Genomic DNA, 27031 nt, shown 5'->3' on the forward strand with positions numbered 1-27031 from the left:
GGCCCATCAGCGCACCGTGCTCGCCACTGTCGAGGTCATCGTCGGGGATACTGAACGAGTTAACAACAGTTTCCCTCGAAATCCAATCGCCGCGCAGCTTCCCCTTCCACCGTTCCAACGAATTTTACTCACTGCTCTCCTACGCTATCGACGCATCATGGGAGTCAGTTGGACCTGTGATTTAGTGCGGCGCTTAATAAGCACTCGCGAAGCTGCAGGCCCCGCGGTGAAAACATAGCCGTCCGTGTCCGATTCGGATGCTCACTTTCTAATGTGGCCGTGGCCGCAGCACACGCGTGCAGCCAGGAGCGTGCGCTCGTGGAGGGCCGCACGGAAAGACTCCTTTCGGCAGGCAACCCCTGTGCCCGGAATTTGGCCGGAAACACCGCGTCTCTCCGGGAAGGGGCAGACTTCGTGGGCGCTGCAGCCGAGAACTTGGTGGGCCGCCAGTGACGTGCCGCGCATCGGGCGGAGAAAATTACCGTGCTCCGTTCAAGGTCTTTACCGAGTGAGGCTAAGATGCGCGCAGCCAGAGTTCCTTCTTGTGCGGCGCTGCAACGTCATCCATGCGCGGACACTTTCCGCAGGGAGGAGGCGTGTGGAAAACGCAGTGGCAAAGTGCAACGCAACAAGGAGTCCGGAAAAGCCAGTGATTAGCATCTTGGAGAGTCAACGCGGCACGTTGTCATGACGTCATTCTATTTGACCAATCAGCACTGCGCGTGACGCCACTCCACTTGGTATTGCAGCGACAACGATGTCGCATAAAGCATGGTCTTAACGGCTATCGCTGCGAAACAACACCGAAGACGAGACGCAAAGAGCGTCGCTGTTACAAAGACGCACTTGGAGAGCCACGCAAGTTTCGATGGTTGCTCGCCAGATGAGCGGCGAAGGACCGAGCGTTCTGACAGGCAGCAGCAAAGAGGGCGAACCCCGTTGCGAGCAGCTGCCTTTCTCGGCAGCCCCCCCCCCCCTCCTCCCCGCGAGAGTATGCAACCCGCACCTGCCCCGAAGCCCCGGCGAGTAGCACATTGTATGCACTGCGGGGATCAAAAGGCCTCTGGGCGAAGGTCGGCTGGGCGTGGGGATGCGGAGCCCGTTCGGCGACGTGGTGAGAACGCCCGCCTGTCGACAGCATCGCGACGTCCTGCCAGTGCTTCTTTCAGTCGGCGTAGCAGGACGGCTGCACTTCAGAAAAGTGCCCGCTGGTCTGGGTCTCCTGTTTAACGGCTTCTGATGAGGTGCGACGATGATGTTCCACCAAGCTGCATTTACAATGGGCCCGGATCAGTGGCCCGGATCCCACTGTTTTTAACGCCATAGCGTTAAGGACCTCGTGTCGAAGAAAATCCGGCGTCGTTGATTGGGAGCGAAAAATCCACAAAAAGATAAGCAGCCTAGGAGGCAGGCGTGCCACCTACGTCGGCACAAAGAAGGAACACTCACTGACCACGCACAGTCGTGAGCAAAATAAAAGGGAACAAATTTAGAGCATTCATTACTTCATAATTATGCGTCACAAGCAGTTTTTCCATTTTCTAACAACTTTTTTTCCCGGCCGTGTAATATCGAAAAGCCATTCTAAGATTCAGTGAGCAAATAACCATAAAAGTCGCAATTCTGGGCAAAAAGTTTATTTCTCATATTTCGCAAGACTGTACTATCGATTTTTTTAAATCACCAGATGCTCGAGCAGCTGAGATCGAATTAATTGACCATTATACCACTTTCGGTCGGCTAGATTTCACACCTCGTGATGACCGAGTGTGAGGACACTGTGAGATTGCAGGTCTTATTTTCAACAAACACCAAAGTACAAACAATAAACGAGGCGGCTTTTAACGGAAAGGAAACCAATTACAATATGAGCGAGAAAAAAGGAAAGGAACAAGAGAACAACGCAACAATACACGGGAAAAACACACGGGGGAACAGAACAAAGTGCTTATGAAAAATGCAGGAAAAAGAGTCAAAGAGGAAAGTTCACACTACTTGTCTTATTCGAGCAACGAGCGGCGAGGACTGGCTGGGTGTCGGGCAGTCAAGGAGTCTCTTGGCGTTCCAACGTCGATGAAACGCTACCGCAGCGTCAGCGTTCGTGGGCACCCGGCACGGTTCCCAGGTCTGGTCTCCCGGAAAAAAGGTCACGTAGGCGCCCGAAGCGGCCTATGTAGAGCAGCTGACGGATGGACGGAGAAGAGTAGCGCCTGGGCCTGGTGGTTGAGGCTCTCGACGATGGAAGTCCAGGTCTGGTGGCCCGGACGTCTGCGGCTAAGGCCCAAGCCCGGAACTCGGGGAGCCAGCAGAACTCGTCCACGTCCGTCGCCCACCGCGCTCTTCTCTTCTCTCCCACGTAATCCTCTTCGACCTGCCCCGCGTTCCCCTCCGCACGCGCTCCTCGTGCTTTGTCTTCTTCTCACGAACGCCGTTCGGTGGCGCTATCTCCTTACAGAAGGCCCCCTCTTCGGAAGTTTTTTCCAAGGGAAAGAACTCAACTTCAGGAGAGCGACACCAGACGCGTTCGACGATCGCAACACAGAACACCGCACCACAGCACGCACACTACACACCACACACAATACGACGGTCGTCAATGTTCGAAGCGTTCACAGACCTTCGCACACACAGCACAGAGAGCACATGGAAAGTCAACGTAAAGCGTCCATAGAGGGCGAAGAAACACGGAAAGCATAAAAAGTAGATAGCCGACACTCAAAAACAAACATGAACAAACAAAAACAATTCCAACAATAGGTGTGGGCTACATTCTTCCGTATTCCATTGTTCCCATCAAACCACATCACCGTCGCGAGAACTTTTCCGGCTAATACTTCCGTTTTCCTTTGTGAAACCGTTTTCTCCAAACCGACCTCGGTTTCCACCATGATTTTACATGTTCCCGTCCTATGATGTTACTCACTCTGTTCTCCCTTGCCTTCGACACAGTTTGCTGACACATATCACACGATCTGACATAACTCTTAATGTCAGCCTGTACACCGGGCCAGTAAAACTCACTGAGCACCCTAGCTATTGTTTGCCGTATTCCATGATGGCCGGATAATGCACTCTTATGTGCCAACTTAAGAACTTGCGTGCGTAAGCCCTTCGGTACCACCGCTTGCTCAACGACCTGGCCGGGACACACTTGGTATGTCCGGAAGAGAACACCGTCATCAGTATCAAAGGAGTGGGCGGTCTGTCCCTTGCCATGAAATATTTGCCCCAACTTCCTGCGACACACCTCTAAGGTCGGGTCTTCTTCCTGTTTGAGGCGAAACTCCGGCCGTGACAAGTGGAATGTGTTCAGAGTGGGGCTTTTACTACTCTCTGAAACCTTTGCTGTCACCATAAGGGAAGGAACATCGACCGCACCCGTCATGGCAAGGGAAACTGCCTGATCAGTGAGAACTGGCGGGTCAACCGGGAATGGAGGTTTAGCGCCAGGGACATTGCCTATTATGATGTCGTACAGGGGTGTAGATAAACAGCGCGCGATGGCCTTACCCGAGAAATATGGAGAAGAAATCACCACCTCCGCTTCCGGAACTTCTACACGGGTCCCATTGGCCAAGAATAATGTAGCCTTTTTCCCTGTTAGTGCCGCTGGCGGTACAAGAGACTCACGCACAACAATACCGGTGCTGCCCGTATCCCGTAATACCGAACCATGCTGGCCGAACACCTCACCGTGCGCCACGGGCATAGCAATTTCCACCGGGTTGGAAGGACAGACCATCTCCCCCAACTGGCCCTCTACGCGCGTTACCACTGCAGTGCTATCGGGATGTGAATATCGAGATGTCATGCAACAGGCGGACTCCTCACGGTCTCCTGGCCTCTTAGCTTTGCATGACTGGGCATCATGTCCTACCTCGCGGCACCAGGTGCAATACGATTGCTTCGGCTTCGTCCGACAATCCGCCGCCTTGTGCCCAGTCTTCTCGCAAAGAAAACACCGCAGGCGAGATTGCGAACCTGAAACCTCGTCCTTGGCTTTATTCATCGTATGCTCCCCCTGTTCTTTGAAGAACAACAAGTTATTTTGCCGCTGTGCTTCAAGAAAATGATCGGCAGCCTCCGCCAGCTTGGCAACTGTCTTGCCCTCCCGCTCACGTAAGAAAAGGGCTAAACGAGAATGACAGTTGTTCAGAAATTGTTCGCTCACGACCATCTCGCGAACCACCTCAAAAGTGCGGCCTGCTCCCCGCATCTCGACCCAACGATCAAAGAAGCTAAACAACCTGGCAGCATATTGCGAGGCCGTTTCTCCATCCTGTGGCTTGCTCTGGCGAAACTTCTCTCGGTATCCTTCCGCGGTGAACCTAAACCTCTGAAGCAAGGCAAGCTTCGCTTTGTCATAATCCACGGAATCCTCAGGCGAGAGCCGACCGAAGACCCTAAGTGCTTCGCCACCAAGGCACAAGCTCAACGCCGTTGCCCACTTTTCTTTTGGCCAACTCTGCCCGGTGGCCACATGCTCAAACCTCTTTAAGTAGGCATCGAGGTCATCTCGCGCTTCATTGAACTGTGGTATGAGGCTGTGCGGGTTAATGGAGCTAGCCGGTGTGACGCTACGCTCTCCACGGTCACTCGGAGGATTTGCGCCACCCTCCTTGAGCCTTATTTGTAGCTGCAAGTTCTGCGCCTCTAACTCCAAACGTTCCTTCGCAGCTTCACGCCCCGTCTCCAAATTCCGTGCCTCTAACTCCAAATTCCGTGCCTCTAATTCCAATTTCTGCTTCGCAGCTTCACGCTCCGCCTCTAAATTCCGTGCCTCTAATTCCAATTTCTGCTTAGCAGCTTCACGCTCCGCCTCTAAATTCCGTGCCTCTAATTCCAATTTCTGCTTCGCAGCTTCACGCTCCGCGGCTCTCTCTTCCCGTGCCTTACGAAGCTCGTCCTCCACCCACGCTCGTAACTCCGCGCCGCACAAGCCCATGCGCTCGCCCAAAGCAACCAAATCTGAAGCACTCATATTGTTCCTAAATTAACACAACAGGCGAATAGATAAAAACCGACCTCGTCCTGTCGTAGTGGACGCCAAATTTGTGAGGACACTGTGAGATTGCAGGTCTTATTTTCAACAAACACCAAAGTACAAACAATAAACGAGGCGGCTTTTAACGGAAAGGAAACCAATTACAATATGAGCGAGAAAAAAGGAAAGGAACAAGAGAACAACGCAACAATACACGGGAAAAACACACGGGGGAACAGAACAAAGTGCTTATGAAAAATGCAGGAAAAAGAGTCAAAGAGGAAAGTTCACACTACTTGTCTTATTCGAGCAACGAGCGGCGAGGACTGGCTGGGTGTCGGGCAGTCAAGGAGTCTCTTGGCGTTCCAACGTCGATGAAACGCTACCGCAGCGTCAGCGTTCGTGGGCACCCGGCACGGTTCCCAGGTCTGGTCTCCCGGAAAAAAGGTCACGTAGGCGCCCGAAGCGGCCTATGTAGAGCAGCTGACGGATGGACGGAGAAGAGTAGCGCCTGGGCCTGGTGGTTGAGGCTCTCGACGATGGAAGTCCAGGTCTGGTGGCCCGGACGTCTGCGGCTAAGGCCCAAGCCCGGAACTCGGGGAGCCAGCAGAACTCGTCCACGTCCGTCGCCCACCGCGCTCTTCTCTTCTCTCCCACGTAATCCTCTTCGACCTGCCCCGCGTTCCCCTCCGCACGCGCTCCTCGTGCTTTGTCTTCTTCTCACGAACGCCGTTCGGTGGCGCTATCTCCTTACACCGAGTAACCATCAGCAGAACAATACTAAAGAAATCAAATTCGTGCACCATATCAGCAGATTGGTCGCCTGTCACATCCATTAACAATCCGTATGTCGTCTTTGAATGCTTTTCAAACATTACCTCAGCTAATGCAGTTATTCGGCCCGCAACGGCAGCCTCACGATGAATTCAGTTCGCAGTACCCCGAAATCCACTAACACAACTAACTTTCTTAATAGCTTGCAAGAAAAAAGACAACCTTTACAGAAGAAACTCCGAGACAACCTTTTCATACACGCCTTATGGGGTGCTACAACTGTAGTAATACTTTGGCTAAAATACTAAAGGCGGCTAAAAAAAAAAGGCATTACGGAGATCAATTTAAGCTAAGTGGAAACGACGTCAAGTGGAAATGGAGGGTCGCAAGTTCCTTTTTATATATAATTTAACCAACCGCGGCAATAACCGAAACTAAGTCACATGGTGATGTCTATCACAACACATCTGACTTTTTAAAATGTCTTCATAGAAATATTTTGCCCCAACCATCGTCATTTGCCCATCCCTCTCAATCAAAGGTATTATCGCTTAACCCTCAGCTGTTTTTCTTTATCCATTTTCACGAGATGAAGTGCTTACTAACATGCGAAGTATATAACGGTGCCAAATCCGGACTGGACGACTTTCACGCTGAAAACAAGAATTAGTATAACACCTAGTCTTTGATCGTTTATCACATATAATAAACTTTTATTTTCAAAACTCGCATCTTTCCTCAAAATTGAAACACAGCAAAACTCCCGATAAACATAAAAGGAGACAACAGACATACCCAACTATCGTTCGATCGCAATATTATCCTTCTTCAGTAAAATTAGTGAAAAACTTATTGCTGCATACATAAGGAGATACTTAACTGAATTTAACACCTTTTCACCGTACCAGTTTGATTTTAGAGCAAGTTTTTCGACTGATTTAGTATTTATTTAATTTACTGATAAAAGAAACGGCTATTGATTCTGGTCTGCTCTTCAGCGCTCTGTTTATTGATCTCTCGAAGCTTTCAGCTCTAAAACCATAACATATTTTCTTAGTTAAATTATAATGATGCAGCTGACACAGCTCTTCGTCTAATCTGTACGTATCAGCTTAATATAGAACAATCAGTACTCATCTCGAACAGTTCTAAGTTTTAAGACCACTAACACTGGCATAAAAACTAATATTTTATTTTATTTTTTCATGTATATGAATGTCCTTCGGAACTGTCCTCACTCATGTAACGCTTATTGTACGCAGATATTTTTTTTTTCACTCAAGTGCATCGAAGACTTGCTAATTAAACTTAATACAGACACAGCTAATGTGGCAATTTGGTGTCGAACTAACATGCTCGTTATAAATTACCATAAATGTACCTTTGTAATTTTCACCTCTGAGAATACTATATCCAGAACGGCACTTATAACGATGAATTCCGTCACACTTAAAGCCACTGACTGCACCAGATTTCTTATAGATGAATAAGATAAGCATTTGAAAATGTAGAAAGCACATTCACTCTACATCCACTCTATAACAAGAAAAACAGCATATGGCATAAGGGTATTAATCGATATGTGTTCATATTTCAATATCACTATCTTATTATCGCGCGTGCTCTTCCCTTCACGACCTCGCGCCCTCCACCAAGTTTGTGCGTGCACAGGCCCGGTATCTAAATGCCATCCGAAGCAGTCACTAAAGGGAAAGGCGAATTCTTTTGCGAGAAAACTAAACGATTCTCAGCCGAGTCGTTTCGTACGCACAACCTTGACTTTGAGAGGAACTTACAACACAAATTTTATTTACATCAGTCAACATCAACATCGACCGCTTTACGAATCTATTGCATCCAACGCATTACAAATGAAGGAACATTTAGTTACGTAGCGGAGTTTCGCCTTGAGTCGAGGCTGTGAAAAGAACAATGCGCTGTGGCAGTCGGGGATGGTATTCTCTGTACCTCTTCAGCCGCTGTTTAAACATAATAATGTTGCGATTAACATACTGACATCTAGCTGTAATCAGCTGTTGACAGTTATTTGCTTTGCATAAAGGCGTACTATCAGCAACGAATGAAACGCGAACAAGAAAACTGAGGTGGCAACACAAAAACACCAAATCATTAGGTCCTGGATAAAAAATACAAGCTACTTTGATTAACACTTCTGAAGAAGGGTGTTCACGCGTTGGAGGTGAAATTGCAATCTACTGTTATTGAGCTTCCCCTGGCTAGGTGCTTCTTACTTTGCTCGACGTGGCTCAGTGGTCTTGTTCGCATTTCATTTCTTGTTGATAGTACATCGATGCCAGCCTTGTCACAATACAACGTGTTCCCCGAGGCCCTTCAAAAGACATCCATGCTGGTTCATCGTGGGAATCTTCCGTTTGGTCGGTCTAGTTTTGTTTCCTTTGCCTGCTCCATGGACAGAAGAGCACCTTCACGCGTGCCTTGGCGACAGAACACTCGACCAGTTGCGGCGCGACCATATCGATGCGTCCGACCGGGAAACTTGGACGCGTCTCCTAGGTGGCAGGTAGCCGTGTTTGGCTGACGCAACTTCCCTTGTAGCCACCGTGGAGCTGTACTCGGCCCGGAAAAAGCCTGCGGCGGCCCCACCGAACTAAATCGCGTAGCACCTCGGAAGCTGCAGCTGGCCCCAGCTAGTCTGGCTCGCACAGTCGCCGATATAGTTAGCTGGCGCCGTGCCTGTCACGTTGCAGCTCAGCGCAAGTGCCAATCTCCGCAGTGCCGGCCTATCTCGAGCCGTCCTTATGCCTCACGTGGTTCGTCGCCGGGCCGAGCTGCCACAGCGCTGCACGGTCTCCGCAACGAGACACGCAGTTTGGGCAGAGGCCTCGCGCTCTTTTATGTCTCGCCGGCGACGCGGACTGCTTCGATCGGCGTGCGGTGGCGCCCGACAGCGCGGGAGCGTGTTTTGATTGCGCCCATCGCGAGGGAGAGGGCAGGGCAGCGCCTTGATTGCGGTCTGCCGAGGAGGAGGGGGCTGACGTGAGGAATGCGCCGTCTCCGGCGGCGGCAGCAGCACCCTGGCGGGGATTGCTGCGTCTGCTGGGGCGATCGCTCGTCGGTGGTTGGTAGGCGCCGATGCGTGCGCGCCCTGGTCGTTCCTCTTCCACAAGAGTCGGACGACTTCAGTATGATTCCTTTAGACAAAAACGTTCTCGCATTTTTTGAGTCTTTCCTCGAATCACCATAAGTATTGAATGTTTTTTAATTAGAGAACACCCTACAGCCCCGCAGCGTTATAGCGGGGCGGTAGCAGATGAGTGGGCGGAAATTAAGAATTGATGACGCATATCTACGAGCAACAGAAAAGAATAACGAAACAGCACCTTATGCGGGTCAGTCAGAAACAAACAAAACAAGATAGCACGATAACAGTACTTTTAATGTAAATTATTTAGTTTCATGAAACACTGTACCCACGATTATTTAATTAACCTTATAAAGCAGTCTCGGTCTACATACCACACAAGCCAGCAACTCACTTCAATCAGAAATGGGAAAAAGTGACCACTTCTTGTAGTTTGTTCGGCAGTAAACTCATACTGGCAAAGGTGATCGCGAAGAGATAGAAACTATAACGAGCCGCAGCTTCGTGCTGGCCGTATGCTGCCAACAAGCTTGATTTCTACAGCTCTTATAAAAATGGTCTCGTCTATAAAATCCTTACAGTCTCCGTTGCGTTCCTAGTGATATTTCTTTTTGTCTATTCATAGTGTATAGAGGAAAATCTACCAATAGTCAATGGCTATAAATCTGTAGATTGTCTATAGACTGTCTACAAGATATGCTTTGCCTACAGACTAGTTCATAGGATTTTTCTATGGAAAGTCTATATACTTCATGGACAAAAGTCTACGGTCAGTCTAAAGAAATTTTTGCAACGCAGAAAACAGTTGCAGTAGTTGTATGGAAACAATTTACGGTAACCATTTATGCAGCGATAAGCTACTCGATGCGCAACGTTCACATCACATTGGCCAAACTGTCATCCAATGGCACGATCGAGTGGAAGGCGCAGCCTATTCACCATCTGCGGATGTTGATCCTTTAGTGGACGTCCGCTAGAATGCAATAAACGAATGTCTCACGGTCGTAGCTGCATAGAGAAACCGGTCAGTGTTTTGTCGCAGTCAGAAAGTGTCTGCGCCAGAAAACTAAGACATGCAGCTGCAATGAGACCTACCGCCACACCAGCGGCAATACTTTTCCATCAAAGGTAAATACACAGCCTAAGAATTGCATTAAATCTGTGTTGCGAAAACTGAGAGCGAAATGGCAGGTTTCGTGGGATAACGAGGTAAACGACAAACTAAACCTAGCGAGGCCCATCGAGGAATGTAAATCATGTAGTCATGTAGCCGTCCTGTAAGACGACATGCAGCGGTGAGGACCGCCGCTGGTGGGCACTCCCGCGGCGATGTGTAACAGGTAACTCCGCACTATCGTCTGAAATTAAATCTTATCGAACACCGTTAGCATTGGCAATCACGCATTGACATTTTTTCCGGTTGGCATCAGCAGGATTCGCAATAACCAGCCTCTGCAAGTGTAAGAAGGCATGCGCTGAACATGTCAGCTCTCACTCGTGCAGCGGCGTGTCAATGCCCCGCAGTATCGTGATAGCTGCAGCTGCGCTTCCTGTCGACCAAGTTAAAAAGTAAAACACATCTGGACATTAGCATTGCTCCGAACTCTGGCTTGGCCTGTATTAGAGCGTGCTTATTTGCCGGCGACAGTGTAACTTTTCGAACACCGCACGGAACTCAAGTGGGCGTCGTAATTCATTCCACATGTTGCAGTACGTTGCCGTGCATGGAGGCAGACGCGGCTTCGTACGACTACGGCTTCCATACTGCTGCACGGAATTGTAGTCGCAGAGAAAACAGACGCACGGGACAGGAGCGGCTGACGCGACCCTCTTACGTCACCGTGACACTGGTGTGCGACACGTTCTCCTGCCCTTCCCCAGCCATCGCTCCGTGTGTCGAACAGAGGGAGCGGCTGTGCACAGAGTATTTCTATGTTACTCTTCGTGTCGACGCAAGGGAGCATAAGCCGGCCTGGCTTTGGCACCCGTCAGCTTTATGATTTCTTTCGAAACGGCTCTACAACACCGGCTCTTCGCGCAAAACTTCGCCGTAAACACAGAGACAGGCGGACTCGCCAGCCGTTCGTTCTCTTTTATTTTCTTTTCGCAGCAGACAGGCGCCAGGAATGCTGCTGGCGCACTTTTGCAGCTTCGCGTTTCATAGCGTCGAGCCCAGTCTGGTACACCTGCTTTGGAGAAGACAAAGCGTCAAAGGAGATTCAGGGCCCCATTTTCAACATTAGAAATATTTACTGAAGACTCCAAAACAACGCACGACTGCTTCGCATGCGTTGTAAAAGAGCATTTAACTCAAAGGGAGAAAGAGATGAGCGCATTCACTGATTCGGTGCTGCAACGCAGTTATTAATGTTTATCTTCCCTCAGCTGCTGAACATCCTGTCCGCTGGTAAGGCTTCCGTTGTGAAGCGTCGTTATCGTGCGCGAACCACGCTTTAGGATGTGGGGACGCGCCCCTACTCGTCCCCTGTAGTTGACTTCCCTGCGGTGCACCCTCCCGAGCTTAGCTAACTTAACTAACAAGGGAGGGCGCAGGCGTCGCAGCGACAGGAGCGCTACGGATGGCGTGATTGCTGCGCGGGGGGGGGGGGGGGGGGGGGGGGGGGGGACGCTGTCTTCGGCCCGGGAATTTGGCGGGCACGCACTCTTCGGCGCGAGGCTCCGCTTTTCGCCGGCAGGGTGAGGGAGGGAGGAACGTTCTCCCGCATCTCGTCCCGTCCGGCCGCGGAGTGCTAGCGTTGGCGAACATACGCTCATAACCTTGCTGGCGAGTCCGACGTCCTCGACTCCTTAGCATAATTTGTTGCTAGCTGGCGTTATTGTAGTTCTATCAATAAATGCCTGTTTTTGTCAGCCAGAGTGTCGTTCCTTTGTTCCTCAGAGCAATGCCCGCCATGTTCGGCGTGCGGTAGCGTCCGCGGTCGGTAGTGTACGCGATCACGGGGTGGGGGTCGAGCGGTTTTGAACTGTCAGCCGCGGTTAATCGGGGAAAACGTATTTATCCCCCCTTGAAAAGCCCCACTAGGACGGACCATGGTGCTTAACGGCTGAGCAGGGGCCGGATTGATGGGGCACTCTGTCCGCCCCATATGAACCATGTATTTCTTCGACATTTTCATCGAAGAAACGGTGTGCAGCACGGTTTTCCGATGTAATGTCTCTCACTTGATGGGGGTATAAATCCGACCCTGCGGCTACGTTTTAATCGCTTCCCCCGTGCCAGCTCAATGCTAATCCTGCCACCGGCGAAAGCGCCTTCGCTTGGCGGCCGAAGGAGGGCAGTATGTGTGCACGGGTAGAACAAGAACAGCTCCGGACTGACCTCCTCTCTCGGTTGGGGTCGGGGATTTGACGCCACAAAAGGCTTCCAATCTGACGTCCCAAGGGGAGCTCGGTGCAACGGGGCCGGGCGCGCTATCGATGGCCGCTCATCCGGCAGACCTCAGCTGGCTCTGCGCTTCGCAGATTGGAACAAACGCGGTTAAGGAACACTTCTGCCCGTCACTGACCTCTGGTGTGTTGGGAGCCAGCAGGGCTGTATTGTAGCCGTGCCGCACTGCAGAGGCTACAGCCCGCATCAGCAGCTGATAGACGGATGCACTATTCACTCGTGAGAGCCGGCTTGCGCCGACTAGTCAGGAACTTCAATAGCGTGCAAACAGGGCCACAAATTTCGCTTTTCGGCTTTACCACGGGCTTCTACAACGCTACCTGTGAGGCATAGAACAGCGTTCGCGCAATGATGCACAGAATATGATCTGAAGTTTCAGAGAAAACACGACCGAGTTTCGCGATGCTTGACTCGTTTTGTGATTAGTAGATGGGCTTTGCCAGCCGCGTAACCGGTAATCGCATGGCGGCGACTAGAGATCACTCCTGAGAACGAGAAGACCCGCCCAATTTGCTTTGACGTGCACACAAGCATCCATGGCAGAACTAGGAGCTGAATGCATAGACGGACAGCAAAACACAGGAGGTGATGTGTCCTGCCTTTCATGTTCGTCTGCACTGCTCCCCATTCAGCTTCTCGTTCTGGTCTGCCTAAAATTATTCCGACCAGCCCATCCACTCGTTTCGCGCATGTGTATACGCGTGACTACATCCGGTTCTGCAGAAAGGAGGGGACGTGAAGAGGGAAGACGACAAAAAATTGCGGGTGCGTTTAATTATCATTATGTTATGGCAATGCGTTAGCCCCATGTCTTTTCATTGAATGAAGAGCTAAGGTTGCCTGCTTAGCGCATTAATCAGCGACAGCTGATTGGCCCTTCACCTTCCACGGTAGCCACCCTCAGGTTGCGTATTCTTCCGTCAGCGTCAGAACTTCCGCCGACCACGGTAGCCACCCTTCTTTCCGTGGCATCCCGGCCGCACTCCGCTCCCATACAAGTGGACGGGGCTCCTCGCCACTCTGTCATCTGCCGACCGTGGCCCGTCCGCTCCTTTGCCCTACAAGTGGCGATGGGGTAACCCTCATTCGACTTTGTGACCTGTATATGCAAACAACACAACGCCGGAAGCCGCCTTTTCTTCGCGGTGCGGCTTCTCGTGTTAACGCCTTAAAATTGGTTATTAGTAAACGGAGGCATGGCATGGCATGGCATGGCATGGCATGGCATGGTATGGTATGGTATGGTATGGTATGGTATGGTATGGTATGGTATGGTATGGTATGGTATGGTATGGTATGGTATGGTATGGTATGGTATGGTATGGTATGGTATGGTATGGTATGGTATGGTATGGTATGGTATGGTATGGTATGGTATGGTATGGTATGGTATGGTATGGTATGGTATGGTATGGTATGGTATGGTATGGTATGCAAAGTGTGGTTTAACGCCCTGAAGCAACACATTGGCTGCGAGTAACGGCGTAGTGGAGGGCTCCGGACTAATCTAAAGCACTTTGGGTTCCCTAATGGGCCCTGGCATCGCACCGCACGACCGACTTCTTCTGCAGTTAGCCTCCCCTGAAGCACGAGTGGGATTCGATTCCGCGACCTAGTGCTCCGTAGCCGAACACCGAGAAGACGCCACCGCGGCGGTAGTGTGTCTGGAGTGCAAACGCGCAACGCTGGCAGAAAACCATGCAGGTACATTGTTGGAATTAGTGGTTGGGAAGGAATCGCGAATGCCACGCTTAAGTTATCATGTGTGCTATGCGGTAATAAATTTCGAATTGTCCTGCCAGGATGACAGTCTGCAGTTTGTGTGCAGCTTAGCGCGCAACACAGCTTGCAGCGTCTCAGCTGTCGCCTCTGTTCCTTTACAGGATATACGACTAGAACCGGAAATCTGCGTTTGTGAAACAAAAATCGTCGCTGCGGCACTTTGTTAAATGATTTACCGTGCCTCTAAGCCCTGAACACCCTAGTAAACAGGGAATTTTTATTTCTGAAAGCTTTGCAGTCGTAAAATGAAGCACTGAAGGTTCAGATTTTCAATGCAGTGCTGTACCTCTGCCGCTCTACCACAATGTGTGGTTATCACAGCAGCCACCAGCATGCAAATGCCATTTTACCTGTTGGTGCTACGGTTCTCTGAAACCTGTTAGCTTGTTTTTGTGACAACTTCCACAGGTCAGCTTTTATTTTATTTTCGCAACGCGACAGGCCCGGCCAGGTGAGGCAGCCCGCTGGTCGAGAAACGGGTCGAGGGCGCTGCACACGCCCTTCGTTATGGCGATCCCGGCCTCGCGTACGCATCACGGCGTGCTTGCTTTAAGCGACCGCATATACGCCCACGAAACCGAACCGAACGCAACCACGTTCGCCTTGCGTGCCCGAGCGGTTTGTCGTGAATGGCGCGCACACACGCAGACAGTCCAAGTGCGTCGTCGAAGGAAGGAGCGCCATTTCCGGCCGCCTGCGTGCATGCGCCCCGTCAAGATAGAAGTGTGCAGCCTTCGCCGAACCTCCACGATAGTCGTGGTGCAGAAGTTCACGTGTACGTAACCTCAGCGCGTGATTAGCCGGCGCAGACCGCGGCAGCCAAGGAGACGAGAGCCAAGTCGCGGGACAAAGAAAAATAAGATAGTATACCAAGTACTGTTTTCATCTCCACGGCATGCAGCCCTGAATCGAGAGGTGAAGCCTTAGCTTTGGCGTGCTAAGAGTGCCAGACACAGACGCAGGAAGGACGCATGGTTGGCAGTCGCCTCGGCAACCGCACCGATCATGTCTGCAGTCTCCGCACGAGCGATCGGCTGCGCCTGACTTCGGTTAGGTGGCGCCACACCTGCGGCCTCCTCAATGCTGCACGCTTCTGGCGACCCCCTTCGGCAACGCATCGATCACTCTGGAAATCGAACCTGCGGCCACCGGTGGTGCGTGCCGCGGAGACGGAGCAGCCAGGACGCCTGTCTCTGCGTGCATGCTGCTATCTCTCCTTCTTCCGTCGGCTCCGAGATGGAGTCACGCTCGCCAACAGAAGGCGGCATTTCTGGGAGCATTCCGACGGGGCTTTAAATGACGGAGTTTAAAAACTAGGGAAAGTACGCGTGTGATGCGCGCATTATACTGCGGTGCAAGCAAGGACAGGGAAGAAGCCCCTGCCCTCTCACCACGCGCCAGCTTGCCCAGTGGAGTAGCCTTCTAATCTGCGCAGACAGACGGAACGCGCAATCCTGGGTGCCATATGCGTGTCTAGCTGCCTGACGCAGTTGTTGCGAAGTGCACGGATACAAGACACAGTGTGGAAGCAAGCACGATTGGCAGGCTGCTATGCCTGTCCTGCGAACATGCGCCTTTCAATGCGTGTGTTTGGAGATGCGGAGTTCCTCCAGAGATTGCGCAAGCAGTTACTAACACCAGCGTGCTCGATTACCCGACGCGAACGAGCCAAAAAACAAAAAAACAAAACGAAGGAGACCAGCGAACGCTGTAGCAAGAGAGCTTAATAAGAGGAAATTTTCGTTCAGAGCACCGAGACAAATAAAACGAACAGAAAATGAAGGAAGGGTGCTCTTGGAGCCACCTGGCCAAGCTCTATGGGTATTTACAGGCGCTCCTGCAAATGCGGAAAATCCGTACTTCTCGATCTTTACAGCACTTGTGGACGCAAAGCAGAACAAGAAGGCCGTGAAGAACGAACAGAAGACAGGGCGAGCAACACTTTTCTCAAGATCGATAGGGCTGCAGCCGGCCGGCTCAACATCCATGCTGCTCATTCTTTTTTTTCTTCCTGCATTAATTTGCATACCGAAACCACGTTCTCGGGACACTACGTGCTAGTGCGTGTGCTGCCCTCGAATCTCGCATGCTGGCTTTCCTTCTTGCCGATCCGTCATGTCAGGCGAAACGCGACACGACACATCGCGTAGCGTGCCTTCGTGTCAGGCTATAGGGGGTGATCGCGTCCTTCTGTGGGAGGAAGTGCAGCATTGCGTTGCTGCTTCTTGCGAGAGTATTTGCTCCGTATATTCGCACCGGCCAGGCTTTACACACAGTGTGGGGCTGATCACATGGTAGGTGACACGCTTATGTCGCATTAGAAAACGCCAGCCTTATAGCGGTCAAGTGAGGCTAAAATCAGCAGCAGCTTTGGTATGCCAAGCTACCATCATCCTGAGAGCTTAATGCAATAAAGCGCTTTCTCAGCACCCATAAAGAGGATGTAGTGCGATGCAGATGACCTCGTAGAACTAAGTGGCTGCGTAGATTCCAAGTGCGTAGTAAAAAGGCGTAAGAAGGCGAGCTCTGTGACGGGTGAGGATGTCTATACAGGAGGTACTCAATGAGGCCGCGTTACCATGCAGCCATGCCCATGGTCGTTTCTTTTCATCGGTTCTACATGCTCGCGCAAGTGGACTGCACCGTAAGGCATCCGCCCTATAACGGAAGCGATCCGCAACGTTTTTGAGTGCTGTTAAATGCGTCCGCGTTCATTTTCCTTGTGGAACGAGCGTGAAGTTTGCAGCGGTGCACTTCTGCATATAACTGCTCTCTATCTGTTGAGTGCATACCACACTAGCTTGTGCCGCAGCTCGAAAGCGAAGCTGGCCGGCCATGCTGCATGCAACACTACTTGCAGCTTTCATATCAGGTGATAACTCTCTGCTGCTCACGTGGGACACATCGTAGAGAAATTACTGAAACTGGCGCCGCAGAACGCATATTTCCAGCGGCTATAGTCGGCGAACTGCTGAAGCTTTCACAGACGCTGTTAACAGCAGAAAAGCGAAGCGTCTTAGCTGCATTATTTGTGCGGTGAAGACGGCCCAGAAAATACGGCCATGCACCCGCTGCGCAAACTTAAGACCCAACGAGAACGTTTTGCAGTTTTTATTGTAGCAGCCCAGCGCTGCTTCGAATGCACGTTAACTGGAATCTAGGTTATCACCGACGCGACGCGCAACGATTCTGCTAGATTCAGTAGCAACACGTGAAAACAGACAGAGATGAAAATTCACGCTAACTAAACGAACAGACACGTCGCAATTTATACACCTCTCCAAAAACGGCGCCCACACGCACTGCTCTTGGGCTCGCCCGCTTGTGAAAACTGTGGGCTTTCATTTCTGCGTCTGTCGCAAAACTTTCACAAGACAGACCTGGATATCGGGGAATTCAACGCGCGGCAATGGTCCTGCACCGCGCCGGCGTCGATGTTTTTACAAAGTCGAACATTTTCAGTGTGCGCACTTTTGTGTTTCACGCAGTTTACTGGTGTATCCACTCAGACGCACGCTTTTACAGGCTCGGCAGAAATTACCTCCGACGAGACACGAAAGGAACTCGTATTTGACACATAACAACAAGTTAAATGCTGCGGTGTCCGCGGACACGAATGGCGTCTAGTGAATGCTCCCTGTCGGTTTCTTAGTGCCCAAGATCCGCGTGTGCATTCGCCAGGGAGTACTTCGGATGATTGCACAGTGAGGCGACTTGGCCGAAGAAAAGAAACCGAAAGCGAAGGATGAGATGATTGGCATATATCGCCGGTAAAGAGCAGCCAGGCCGCGATTATTGCTTCATCTGACACTGGGAGACTGCATTTCCCAAGGCACACAATGAAGAGGAGAGATATAACCTCTACTTCCTGTTAATCTCAAAAAATATATTACCCAATAAGTCCACTGGTTCCGCTTATGGAAGTGTTGGATGACGCTTCTGCTGGGATGCTGCTGAAGGCGCCTGCGTGCACAGTAACACTTGATGCTGGGCAAGCTGGTTTGTCGCGCATTCAAGAACCAGTGCAGAAAGAAAAAGGTCGAAATGCGCTGAAATTAAACCTACAGTTTCTTGCTCACGGGGAGATGATGGATGTGGCTATAAATATGTGCTCTGTTTTCTCAGTAAAATGAATTGGTAGCACAGCAGTGCTCGCATGTTTTGTAGTTGTCCAGCCCTCGTCGTGCCGTGACAACGTTATTCTGAGTCACGCCCTCTTGAGCGCATACGTCTCCGGTCCGGCTTCGAAGACAGCACGACACGCGAGGTCAAGCACGCGTGGAAAACAGAAATCACTCGTGGCCGACCCCGCATACCCGATCAGCCTGTCTCGGCGGCGGACAGTCTCTCATAGAGTGCCGAGCACTTTTCCGGCTCTCAGTCAATTATTGCGCGAAACGTTAACGACTGTGTGTTCTGGACAGGATCGTAAAAAGTGTAGCAAAGGCCGTCACCCCGCAGCAGCCCGGTCGAGTGGACGGCGAACGAACTCCACTCGAACAGGCCGGGGCGTGGCGCCGAGAAGGGTTGTAAAGCACTCCGCCGGCGGCAGCAACGTCGGGGACCCCGGTGAAAGTGTCCGCGCACCATAAAGCCCCTCGAAGCGAGTCTGCCCTCCTCCGCAGCCTTCTCCTATGCGTGCCCCCAGAGTCAACAAACTCCCTCGAGTCGTGAACCGGATTTGAGGTTCCCGCTGTTTACCTTGCCATTATTCACATTGCCCTGTTTTCAATCGCGTTTGCTCTTTTGATACCTTCTTTTTCTTTCGTGCGTTCGAGTCGGTGCATAGATGCCGGGCTTGTTACAACAACGCACTCAATGTGGGCACGACGTCGCGCCTCTGCCAACAGATGTATCCATTCCAGTCGCTGACGAGTATGATGCAAAGTTTTATGTTATGCTCTAATACAATTACGAATAGCCCTTATGGAATATGTTTTATCTGTTTTCTTTTTTCTAGAGCGCAGTCCTTAAGGCATCGCCGCAGGCATCTTTGGCGGCGTCGGAGCGATGTTGTAACCGCAGCTCAATGGAAATGCGTGAAAAGCTATGCCGATAGCAACAGGGATCCTGGAGGAACTATTGAATTAAAAATTAATATCATATTCATCTGTTACTCAGGTACAACCGGATATTTGTGTTATGGTGTCAAATGACACCGCCAGGGCTGGAAGGGTTCAGTAATTCTCAAAAATAGGATTTTCTGAGGTAAAAATATGGTTTCGCGGCATAGTATCGCCAGTGTTAGCGGACAACAGAATTCCGATGATTCGTCTTAAGTAGTAAGCTGGTTAACTGATTTTTAATAATTAACTTTTTAAGTGTTATGGTTAGGCGTCTAGTTGCAATTAGATATTTGTAGCCGGTTGTTAGTAATAGCCGTATCAGTTTTTAGAATTTAGAAAACGCGATTACCCTTGGCGCGGTGGCTCGTCAAAGTTTGGCTTTTTCGACTAGTTACGTGCACTGGAAAGGTTGCTTTCCCTGCATGCTTTCGCGTCCAGGGATTTTTTTTCTGATCGGCTTTGAAAGCGTTCTGTGCACTGTGAAATGCTGCGTTGTAAATAAACCTTCCTCCATTTACTGGTCTCATGCCGGAAGGAAAATTTGACACCTGCGTACACTGGTGACGCTGCGGCGATGGAAGCGTCACTTAAGGACTTACTAAAACACCCCGCTCGAGACACGGTGGAAACGTTGTCTAACAATAAGGTCACAGCACCACAGTCAACAGCACTGGTGCATATTATACTGGGTACTGGCTTTTGAACGAAAAGGTTCGCTGTTCACCATTCGTAGATCATTTGAACCCCTTATTCTAAGCTCTTTCCCAATCCTTGTTCAGTTACATATCTATTTCTTTAGCAGCACAGTGAAAAGGAAATGGCTCTGCTTGGGAAATTAGGCACTGACTTTACCACAAGTCGTCGACTGTTATCGCCATGACTGCTTAGGCGCTAGTCTAGCCTGTCACAACAACTTATCACCACTCACATCTAATAAAGGCGACGAAGTGGGCAAGTTGGTTCACGTCGAAAATGCTCACAATTCTGGTGCATAAGGAGGAGAGGCAGAGAACGGAGTTCATAGCGCCCGTGTGTCTCTTTATTTAGTGTGCGGATTTTTGTGTAGCGTTCCTTTATCTTAACGTCATCGCATATCGCCCCGGTTTCCCACTAAGCTGCGTTGAATGTGCCTTGGAGCTGCGTCACGCGCGAAACACTGACGATGCTCCAGGGGTTCAAGTCGGGGAAACCTGAGGCCGCAAATGCATCGGCCAGTGGGGTGGTGCAAACACCTTCGCCCAGAGCGCCGGGAACGGCAGTACGTGCAGTGGCCGGCGCGTGAGTTGCTGGTGTCAGGCAGCGTGAGGTTGTCGGGGTGCGTGGCGAGCGCCATTTTCTCACTGCCATCGCTTCAGGATTCTCCGCAGTGTGCGAAAACAGGCGCTGCCTCTGGAATCCGGAAACCCCCAATGCGAAGAAGGCGAGGGTAGGTGCTCCGGGACCCGCGCGGTACCGCCCTTGAAGGACACGCAAGGAGCCCAAGTTGAGCGGTTCGCGAGCTCTTTCCACATTTTTATCATCTCCCGCGAACAGTTATTTGCTCCCACGAGAGAAGCACAGTTAAAAGCAATGTTTACGAGCGCATGCCCGCTGCGCAGAGGACAGGGGCACCGCGTTCCGTCTCTTTCCTTTTTTCGCACAGCATCAAATGAAGGAAGAAGAGATCAGGGAAGCCGGAAGCCACTCGGTGCCACGGCGGAGAACAGCGCTGTGTGTTCATACGAAGCCGGCAGCTCCGTGGTCTGGCGCGGTCTCGCTGCGCCCATTTCATTAGCATTTAGGCTCGCGCCGCAGGTATACTTGTGCGCCAGTGCGCTGGGCACAACGCACGGGTAACTTCCCGCAGCGATCAATTTCACTGATCCCCCGGAGGTCTCAAGAATTCAAGTCTGCATCGCAATGCAGGGGTCGCCAAGGCTGCGCGCTGCGATAATGTTTCAACTTAAACTTGGAACTTCACGAGCGAGGCAGAGACCAGGGCGCAGCCGGCGATAAAACAGTCCTTTACCCAAAGAGACTAGCGTGCCACAACCAAATGCACGCTCCCTTGGAGAGCTTACATGATCTGAAGAAGAAGGCGATTTAGAACACCGCGGCCTTGCAACAGCACAGTATTTAAATGGGAAAATGTATTTGCCATATTTCCTTCAGGGGAAAACGTTCGCACTCGCCCGTGGTGGCGTTGAGCCCAAGGACACGGTACTGACTCCCGGCTGCATGTTGAGAGAGGCGATGAGTCAGCCTTTCATACAGCGTGTGCTACGTAAACCACATAGGTGGCGCCCCATGCTTTCTCTATCCGTGTCTTTTAATGCAGTATTCGTTACCACGAAATTTCGGCGCCATGCTTTCGCTGATTTCCGCAGGCTCTCAGCAGCCGCGAAGCCTATGCACGCACGCTGAACAACCACGCGGACAGATAGCAGAGACCGCCGTCGCCGCCTCACGAAAGCAGCGACACTCGTGCGCTGCGAGGGGGCAGCCCGCCGTGGCCCCATCATTTTCCGGGACCTCATTTGGTATTCCTGCGGGCGCGCCCGGGATCCCCGCACGTGCGCATGGCGCCCTCGCACTGCCCTCCCTGTAACCGCTTTCGTCCCGTTTCGTGCGCCAGGAACGACTTGCTAGCCCGTGCGCGAGACACCGTTTGAGTCTCTCGGCCGCGTCGTCGCCGGCATCGAACACGGTCGCAGTCATCAGGTCGCGCTTCCGCTGCTGCCGCTGTTCGCACGTGCGGCGATACTGCCGCTGTTCGCACGTGCGACGATACTGCCGCAGGTGTGCACGCGCCATCTGAAATCGCGCGAGACAATCTTGTGTTTATCGCTCCTTCGCCAGTGGCTTGTAAAACGGCAAGATCGCTCTCCAGGCGCGGAGAGAACGAGTGGCAGCGAATGCGAGAATGGTGCACGGTTGGGAGAGAATGCAGCCGGCATCAAGCCGTTCTTTGAAAAAGAAAAACAGATCTGAGAGATTGAAAAGTTTCAACAGAAATTAGCGAGGTTGTATTATAATCATACAGCAGCGACTACAGGGAGTATGATTCGACGAAATTATACCGAAGTAACGTGAAAATGACAATGAGAAAGACGGGCGTTACTCGATAGAGTGAAGCAAAGAAGGAATAAGAGAGAAGGAAATAAGGAACAAGAAAAAAAAGAAGACAGCCCTCGTACTTCATGCCGGCGGCCAGCATATGTCCACAAATTCTACTCGAGCAGAGTGCAGCATACAGCGGCTATCCAGTGTCGAGCGTTTATAGTGTTTATCTCAACGTAGTGCATTTTGCCCTCGTGACACGCTGCCAAATTGTTTTGAATTTACAGATGTTTAACCTTCCAAATGAGCCGCCACGACCTAAACAAAATAAAACGCAAATATGACAACTCGCGTTGCTACTTATCAAGTACGCATGTACGCATATGATAGTTGTTCATTCAGCAAACAAGACCGCAGTATATCACAGCCAGGCGGTGTATTAATAGCTAGCCTGTGCCAGGCTGTTGACCCTTAATAAAAGACAGGATATGCATGGCTTACTACTCCAGACCAGTGAAGGATGAGTTGACAAGCACTTGCATAGTATCGCAGAGTTTGTCAGAGATCAGGTGGCACTACGCATGCGTCCCTCCTCCTGGTTCCTTTGACCGAAGAACAGTGTTCTTGGCATGGTCGTCTTCTTGGTCGTCGTTCTTGGCATGGTTGGCATGGTCGTCTTCCCTGCGGTCAGTACTGACTGCAGGGAAGACGACCATGCCTCTCGCACCCTACTCCCAAGAAGGGAATTCGCAGTGGCAGCCTCCAATGCGCTTACACGGGAAACGCGTTTCGTCAGTTACAGAAGAGACTCACCAGTAGCTTCGCTTGCTAGCTTCAGACTATCAGATTCGGAAGAGCCACTGCACAATTCCCAGCAGCATCTGCAAGCTCACAGCTAGCCACGTTTGGCGAGCAGCAATACCGCGGTTAGGACTGGTTCGTCGCGGTAGGAATTAATCTGCAGTCTTGCACTACGGCGCCTCTGCCTCCGCTCCTACTGAGTTTTTTCCTTTCCTAACGCAACATTTGCAGTTCGAATATATTTAGCGTAAAAGCCAGGCACAGAGACAGCACGGACAAAACATCAGTCTTGACTGTGTGTGCTCTCTGGTCTTGTCTTTGGCGCTGAAACTAATTGATTACTGCAAGATCGTCCTTTGTCCAGAGAGTTTTGTAGTTGGCACCTGAGCATCCGCACCCGCAGCTAACTTTTCAATATAGCGCTTCGCTTGGGACGTATTTTTACTTCGTTGCCCCAGCATACCACATCGCAGCAAAGTAAACAATGCAGGATCTGCTCCTGCGCAGCATGAACAATGTAATGGCCACTTAGCGCACTTTTGTTCCATTGCCATTGTACTGCTCGCTGAACGCCGGCATCAACTCCTTCACAACTCGGGCTGCTATGGCGATACAACTGGCTGAAATGGGACACTGCAATGCTCACACGACAGCGGCATCAGGAGCATTCTTGCGACCTCCGAACGCTCAGTGCCCAAAGGCTAAGGGCGGACTTAGTTCGGTGACAGGCGTCCTCGGAAGTTCGCGAAATGAAATTCAGTTCCCTACGAGGCTCATTACAAGTGAGAATCACGACCTGTACGCAAACTACCCACACTCCAAAAATCAAGCAACTTTGAAGATGAAAATTTTCCGCACGCTGCAGAATGTATAATACAGCTGTTTCGCAGTACGAGTTCCTTGTCAATGTTCAAAACAAAACACAAAGAGCGGTCTTCAAAATAACAAGTGCAAAACATGGCATCGCAGTGAGGCTGTTGTTGCTCAGCACAGTATTGAAGCATCCGCGAGTGAACTCACCGACATTTGTAGAGGGTGACTGCTGAGTACTCCAAGGCGTGGCGCCCATCTCACAACTCAGGAACGAACGAGGTCCGCTGAGCGTTTGTGCGTATCCGGGCAAAGAAGAAATACCGACCGGCCGCGTAGCACCGGCCGAACCACAGCACGTATCCAATCAAGGGGCCGGACGGACAGTCGGCACTCGGCGCACACACACACGACTTGCCTCCCGAAGTCAACGACGGACGACAATCCCTTCGCCTTTCAGTGCTCCACTGCCGGACACCGCGACATTGAGAAATCTCCTGTTCCTCCGGCTAGGTAGGCGCGACCTTCCGCAAGTGATCATCGAAGATCGGCGCTCAAGCGCATACCTTCACGATCGCGTCAAGGCGAGACAGCAACGGCGCTTTCCGGCTCCTCCGCGTGGTGTCTTTCTCCAGGAGGGTGACAATTCCTCGAGACTGCCTGCAGGAGAAGCGGAGTCACCCTCGGCGTCTCCTCAGGCTTGCTGATTGGCGTCGGCGACCGGCGCGAGCAGCTCCCCGCGGCAGCGCAGCAGCTTTCACGTCGGCCTGCCCGAGCTGGCCCTGGTTCGCCTTCTCTCCGGAGCGAGAGGGCGAAGCGTCACCACGTGACGTCACGTGACATGAGAGAGGATGAGGACCTAGCTGCCTACCGCCGTTGCTACTGCCGTATTTCTTCGTTGCTGGCTTTGCTCGGCTGCCTGATTTTCAGCCGGGCCGCGGCATCAGCAGCAGGACTCCCTCGCCTGGTGAGACCTCCCTCCCCCCCCAGCGCCGAGCCGAGCATACCTGTTGTGGCCTCCCCCGTATTGGCGGCCGGCTGGCCGCCGGTTGCAGCGGGAGCATTCTCGGCCGCGATTATTATTATTGATAGGCGGATGGAAGGTGGGGAGGGGTGCTGTCTTTTGTGCTTCTTTCGGCGCGTCGTTGGCCGGCCACGTTTAACTTGTGCAGGTTCCTGCTTCCTCGCCTCTGTTCTTTGTGACTTCTCTCGTCAGCTCTGTTGTGCAAAGACCGCACGGTGAAGGAAACGGGCCAGCAAGAAGCTACGCCCCTTTAACACCCGTACACGGATGCAACCTCTTTCCCAGGAAAGCACATTTTGTTTTGTCTCATCGTCGGCTTTGCAAATTTCCGTGGCACTGCGATACACTTAGAGCATGTAGGTAAATAGAAGCAAACCATAACGCATGCTACGGATGTATTCGGCGCACGGAAGGCTCCAAGCGTTGAGCAAATTAACCGTCCGACCGTAGATGTATCATTATTTGAGTACGCATCGGATATCAGGACGGCTATGTTATTAGAGAAAGATTAGCCGGAACCGCGTCCTGTGCAAATAGTATTAAGCAGCGACTGTAGTAAGCAGCACGGCATGTTTCGGACCTTCACAAACTCACTGGCATGCGAAGACGCAAAAATGCCTTTTCGAACAAAAAGTGAAAGGCGACGTGCGCGGTTATTCGCGTAGAAAAAATAAAGGCTGCTGCCTTGGCACTTGGGAAACGTACGACGAATAGCGTCTCGTCTGCCATTGTTCCTAATTTCTCTGTGCTGTGTCCCTTTGCTGAGGCGACAGGTAAAGGCGCGCGGCCGCGGGGTCTGCTGTGTTGAATCGAATCGTCTCAGTAGGTATGCATGGCTCATTCCAATGACGCTTCAACCTGTTTGTGTTCTTTTGTCATAATTACTTGCTACATGCTAGCATAGTGCGAGCTAGTTAGCGCACTAGGCGCTTTCTCTCTTTTTCGAAGATATTCCAAAAACATTCTCACCATCAGCATCACGCAGACATCTGAAATGCGACTACTCTGCAATCAGGTGCAGGCACTGCCATGAAGGACATATCTGGAAATCATAATTACAGTTGGGATGCCGAAATTCAGGTGCATATTGGGAGAGGTCTGTTCTGCTTCCCTCGTAAGAGTGCAAGCAGCACAAAAAGGGCAACTGTACCACTCTTTGAGAATTCCGTGATATTCAAGGATTCAGATTTATATTAGCTGTAGGTAAATCATGTCAATCTTTTTTGCGCTATCATTTAAAATGAAGGCACAATCGGCGATTAAATTTAGGCTTCTCCTCACAGCACCGAAGGAGTGCAAAAAGCTCAGTCTCAACCCACGGACGGTAAGATTTCATATTTCCGCTGCCATCAACCACACCCTGCCGTGTGTCGTTGGATGCTGCCAACAACGCTCGGTAGCCTTCGGTGGCGATGGTTTTCTTCCTTCAAAGCAAGCGCTTGTTCGCTGAAAATCTACCGGTACCGTCAATGACGTAATCATGCGACTCCCCCCCTCCAAGCTGGCGCTGTGCGCTGAGGAGAAGCTTGATTTTAATCGGCGATTACGTCACCCTTTTATCTGCTAGCCCACTACCAGTGAACCTGCAATGCCGTCGGCAGAGGGGTGCACCTGTACCTCCCCACTGTATGGGTGTGGCAACAATTTTTGGGGCCCAAGGGTGCGAGTTATAGACACACAAACGCACCCAGTGAGCTACGGTGGCGGCTGTCCCACCTTCCACTTTCAAATGTGTTGCATGTAACCTCATCTTGAGCCCGTGCCAACATTGCCCATAGCGCAGGACGTGGGACGTCCTGTAATAGTGCAAGGACCTCGCGGAACACAGGCAGGAAGGCAGCTGGTTTCACTGACTTCCCTCTCACGACGTCAGTAGTGTGATGCTAATACTGCGTGCCTCTACCCCCATTACCGAATTATATAACGAGTACCAGCGACGAACGTTAAAGAATATGAAACCTTTTTGCTTTCATTCAGAGCACGAAATAAAACATTTACGCACTGCGTTCACACCAGGAATGCAGTAGTCGTGGCCTCCTTAATGCGTACGTCAGCACACATACCAGCGCTTAGAAATTTTTTTCGCGCGATCGAAAGAACCGACTGTGCGTCGAAACTCTTGCACTCGGTCACCCTTCATCGATCGCGATCTTTCAAGCCTTTGTGGTGTGAAAAACCAGCAGAGACCTCATTCCTTTCTTTTCATCATAAAACTGCA

The 27031-nt window shown here is 51.3% G+C and overlaps 1 protein-coding gene across 3 annotated transcripts in view; it reads right to left on the reverse strand.

Annotated features, from left to right (window-relative positions):
- The window catches only part of LOC149359214 (uncharacterized), a 188734-nt gene that overhangs the window by 34953 nt on the left and 126750 nt on the right, over positions 1-27031 (reverse strand). Inside the window, exon 1 of one of the 3 annotated variants that reach the window (XM_089571489.1) lies at positions 24000-24545. The exons of 1 other annotated variant lie outside the window; for it this stretch is intronic. In XM_089571489.1, the coding sequence (XP_089427615.1) occupies positions 24000-24005 (6 nt within the window). In that variant the 5' untranslated portion in view covers positions 24006-24545. Of the gene's footprint in view, positions 1-1995; positions 6458-23999; positions 24546-27031 lie in introns of those variants that run through there. One more of the 3 variants, XM_089571490.1, reaches the window with a different exon arrangement.

This window comes from Amblyomma mixtum, chromosome 2, assembly GCF_055824585.1.
Source record: "Amblyomma mixtum isolate Tamu chromosome 2, ASM5582458v1, whole genome shotgun sequence".
In the NCBI taxonomy this organism is placed as follows: Eukaryota; Metazoa; Arthropoda; class Arachnida; order Ixodida; family Ixodidae; genus Amblyomma; species Amblyomma mixtum.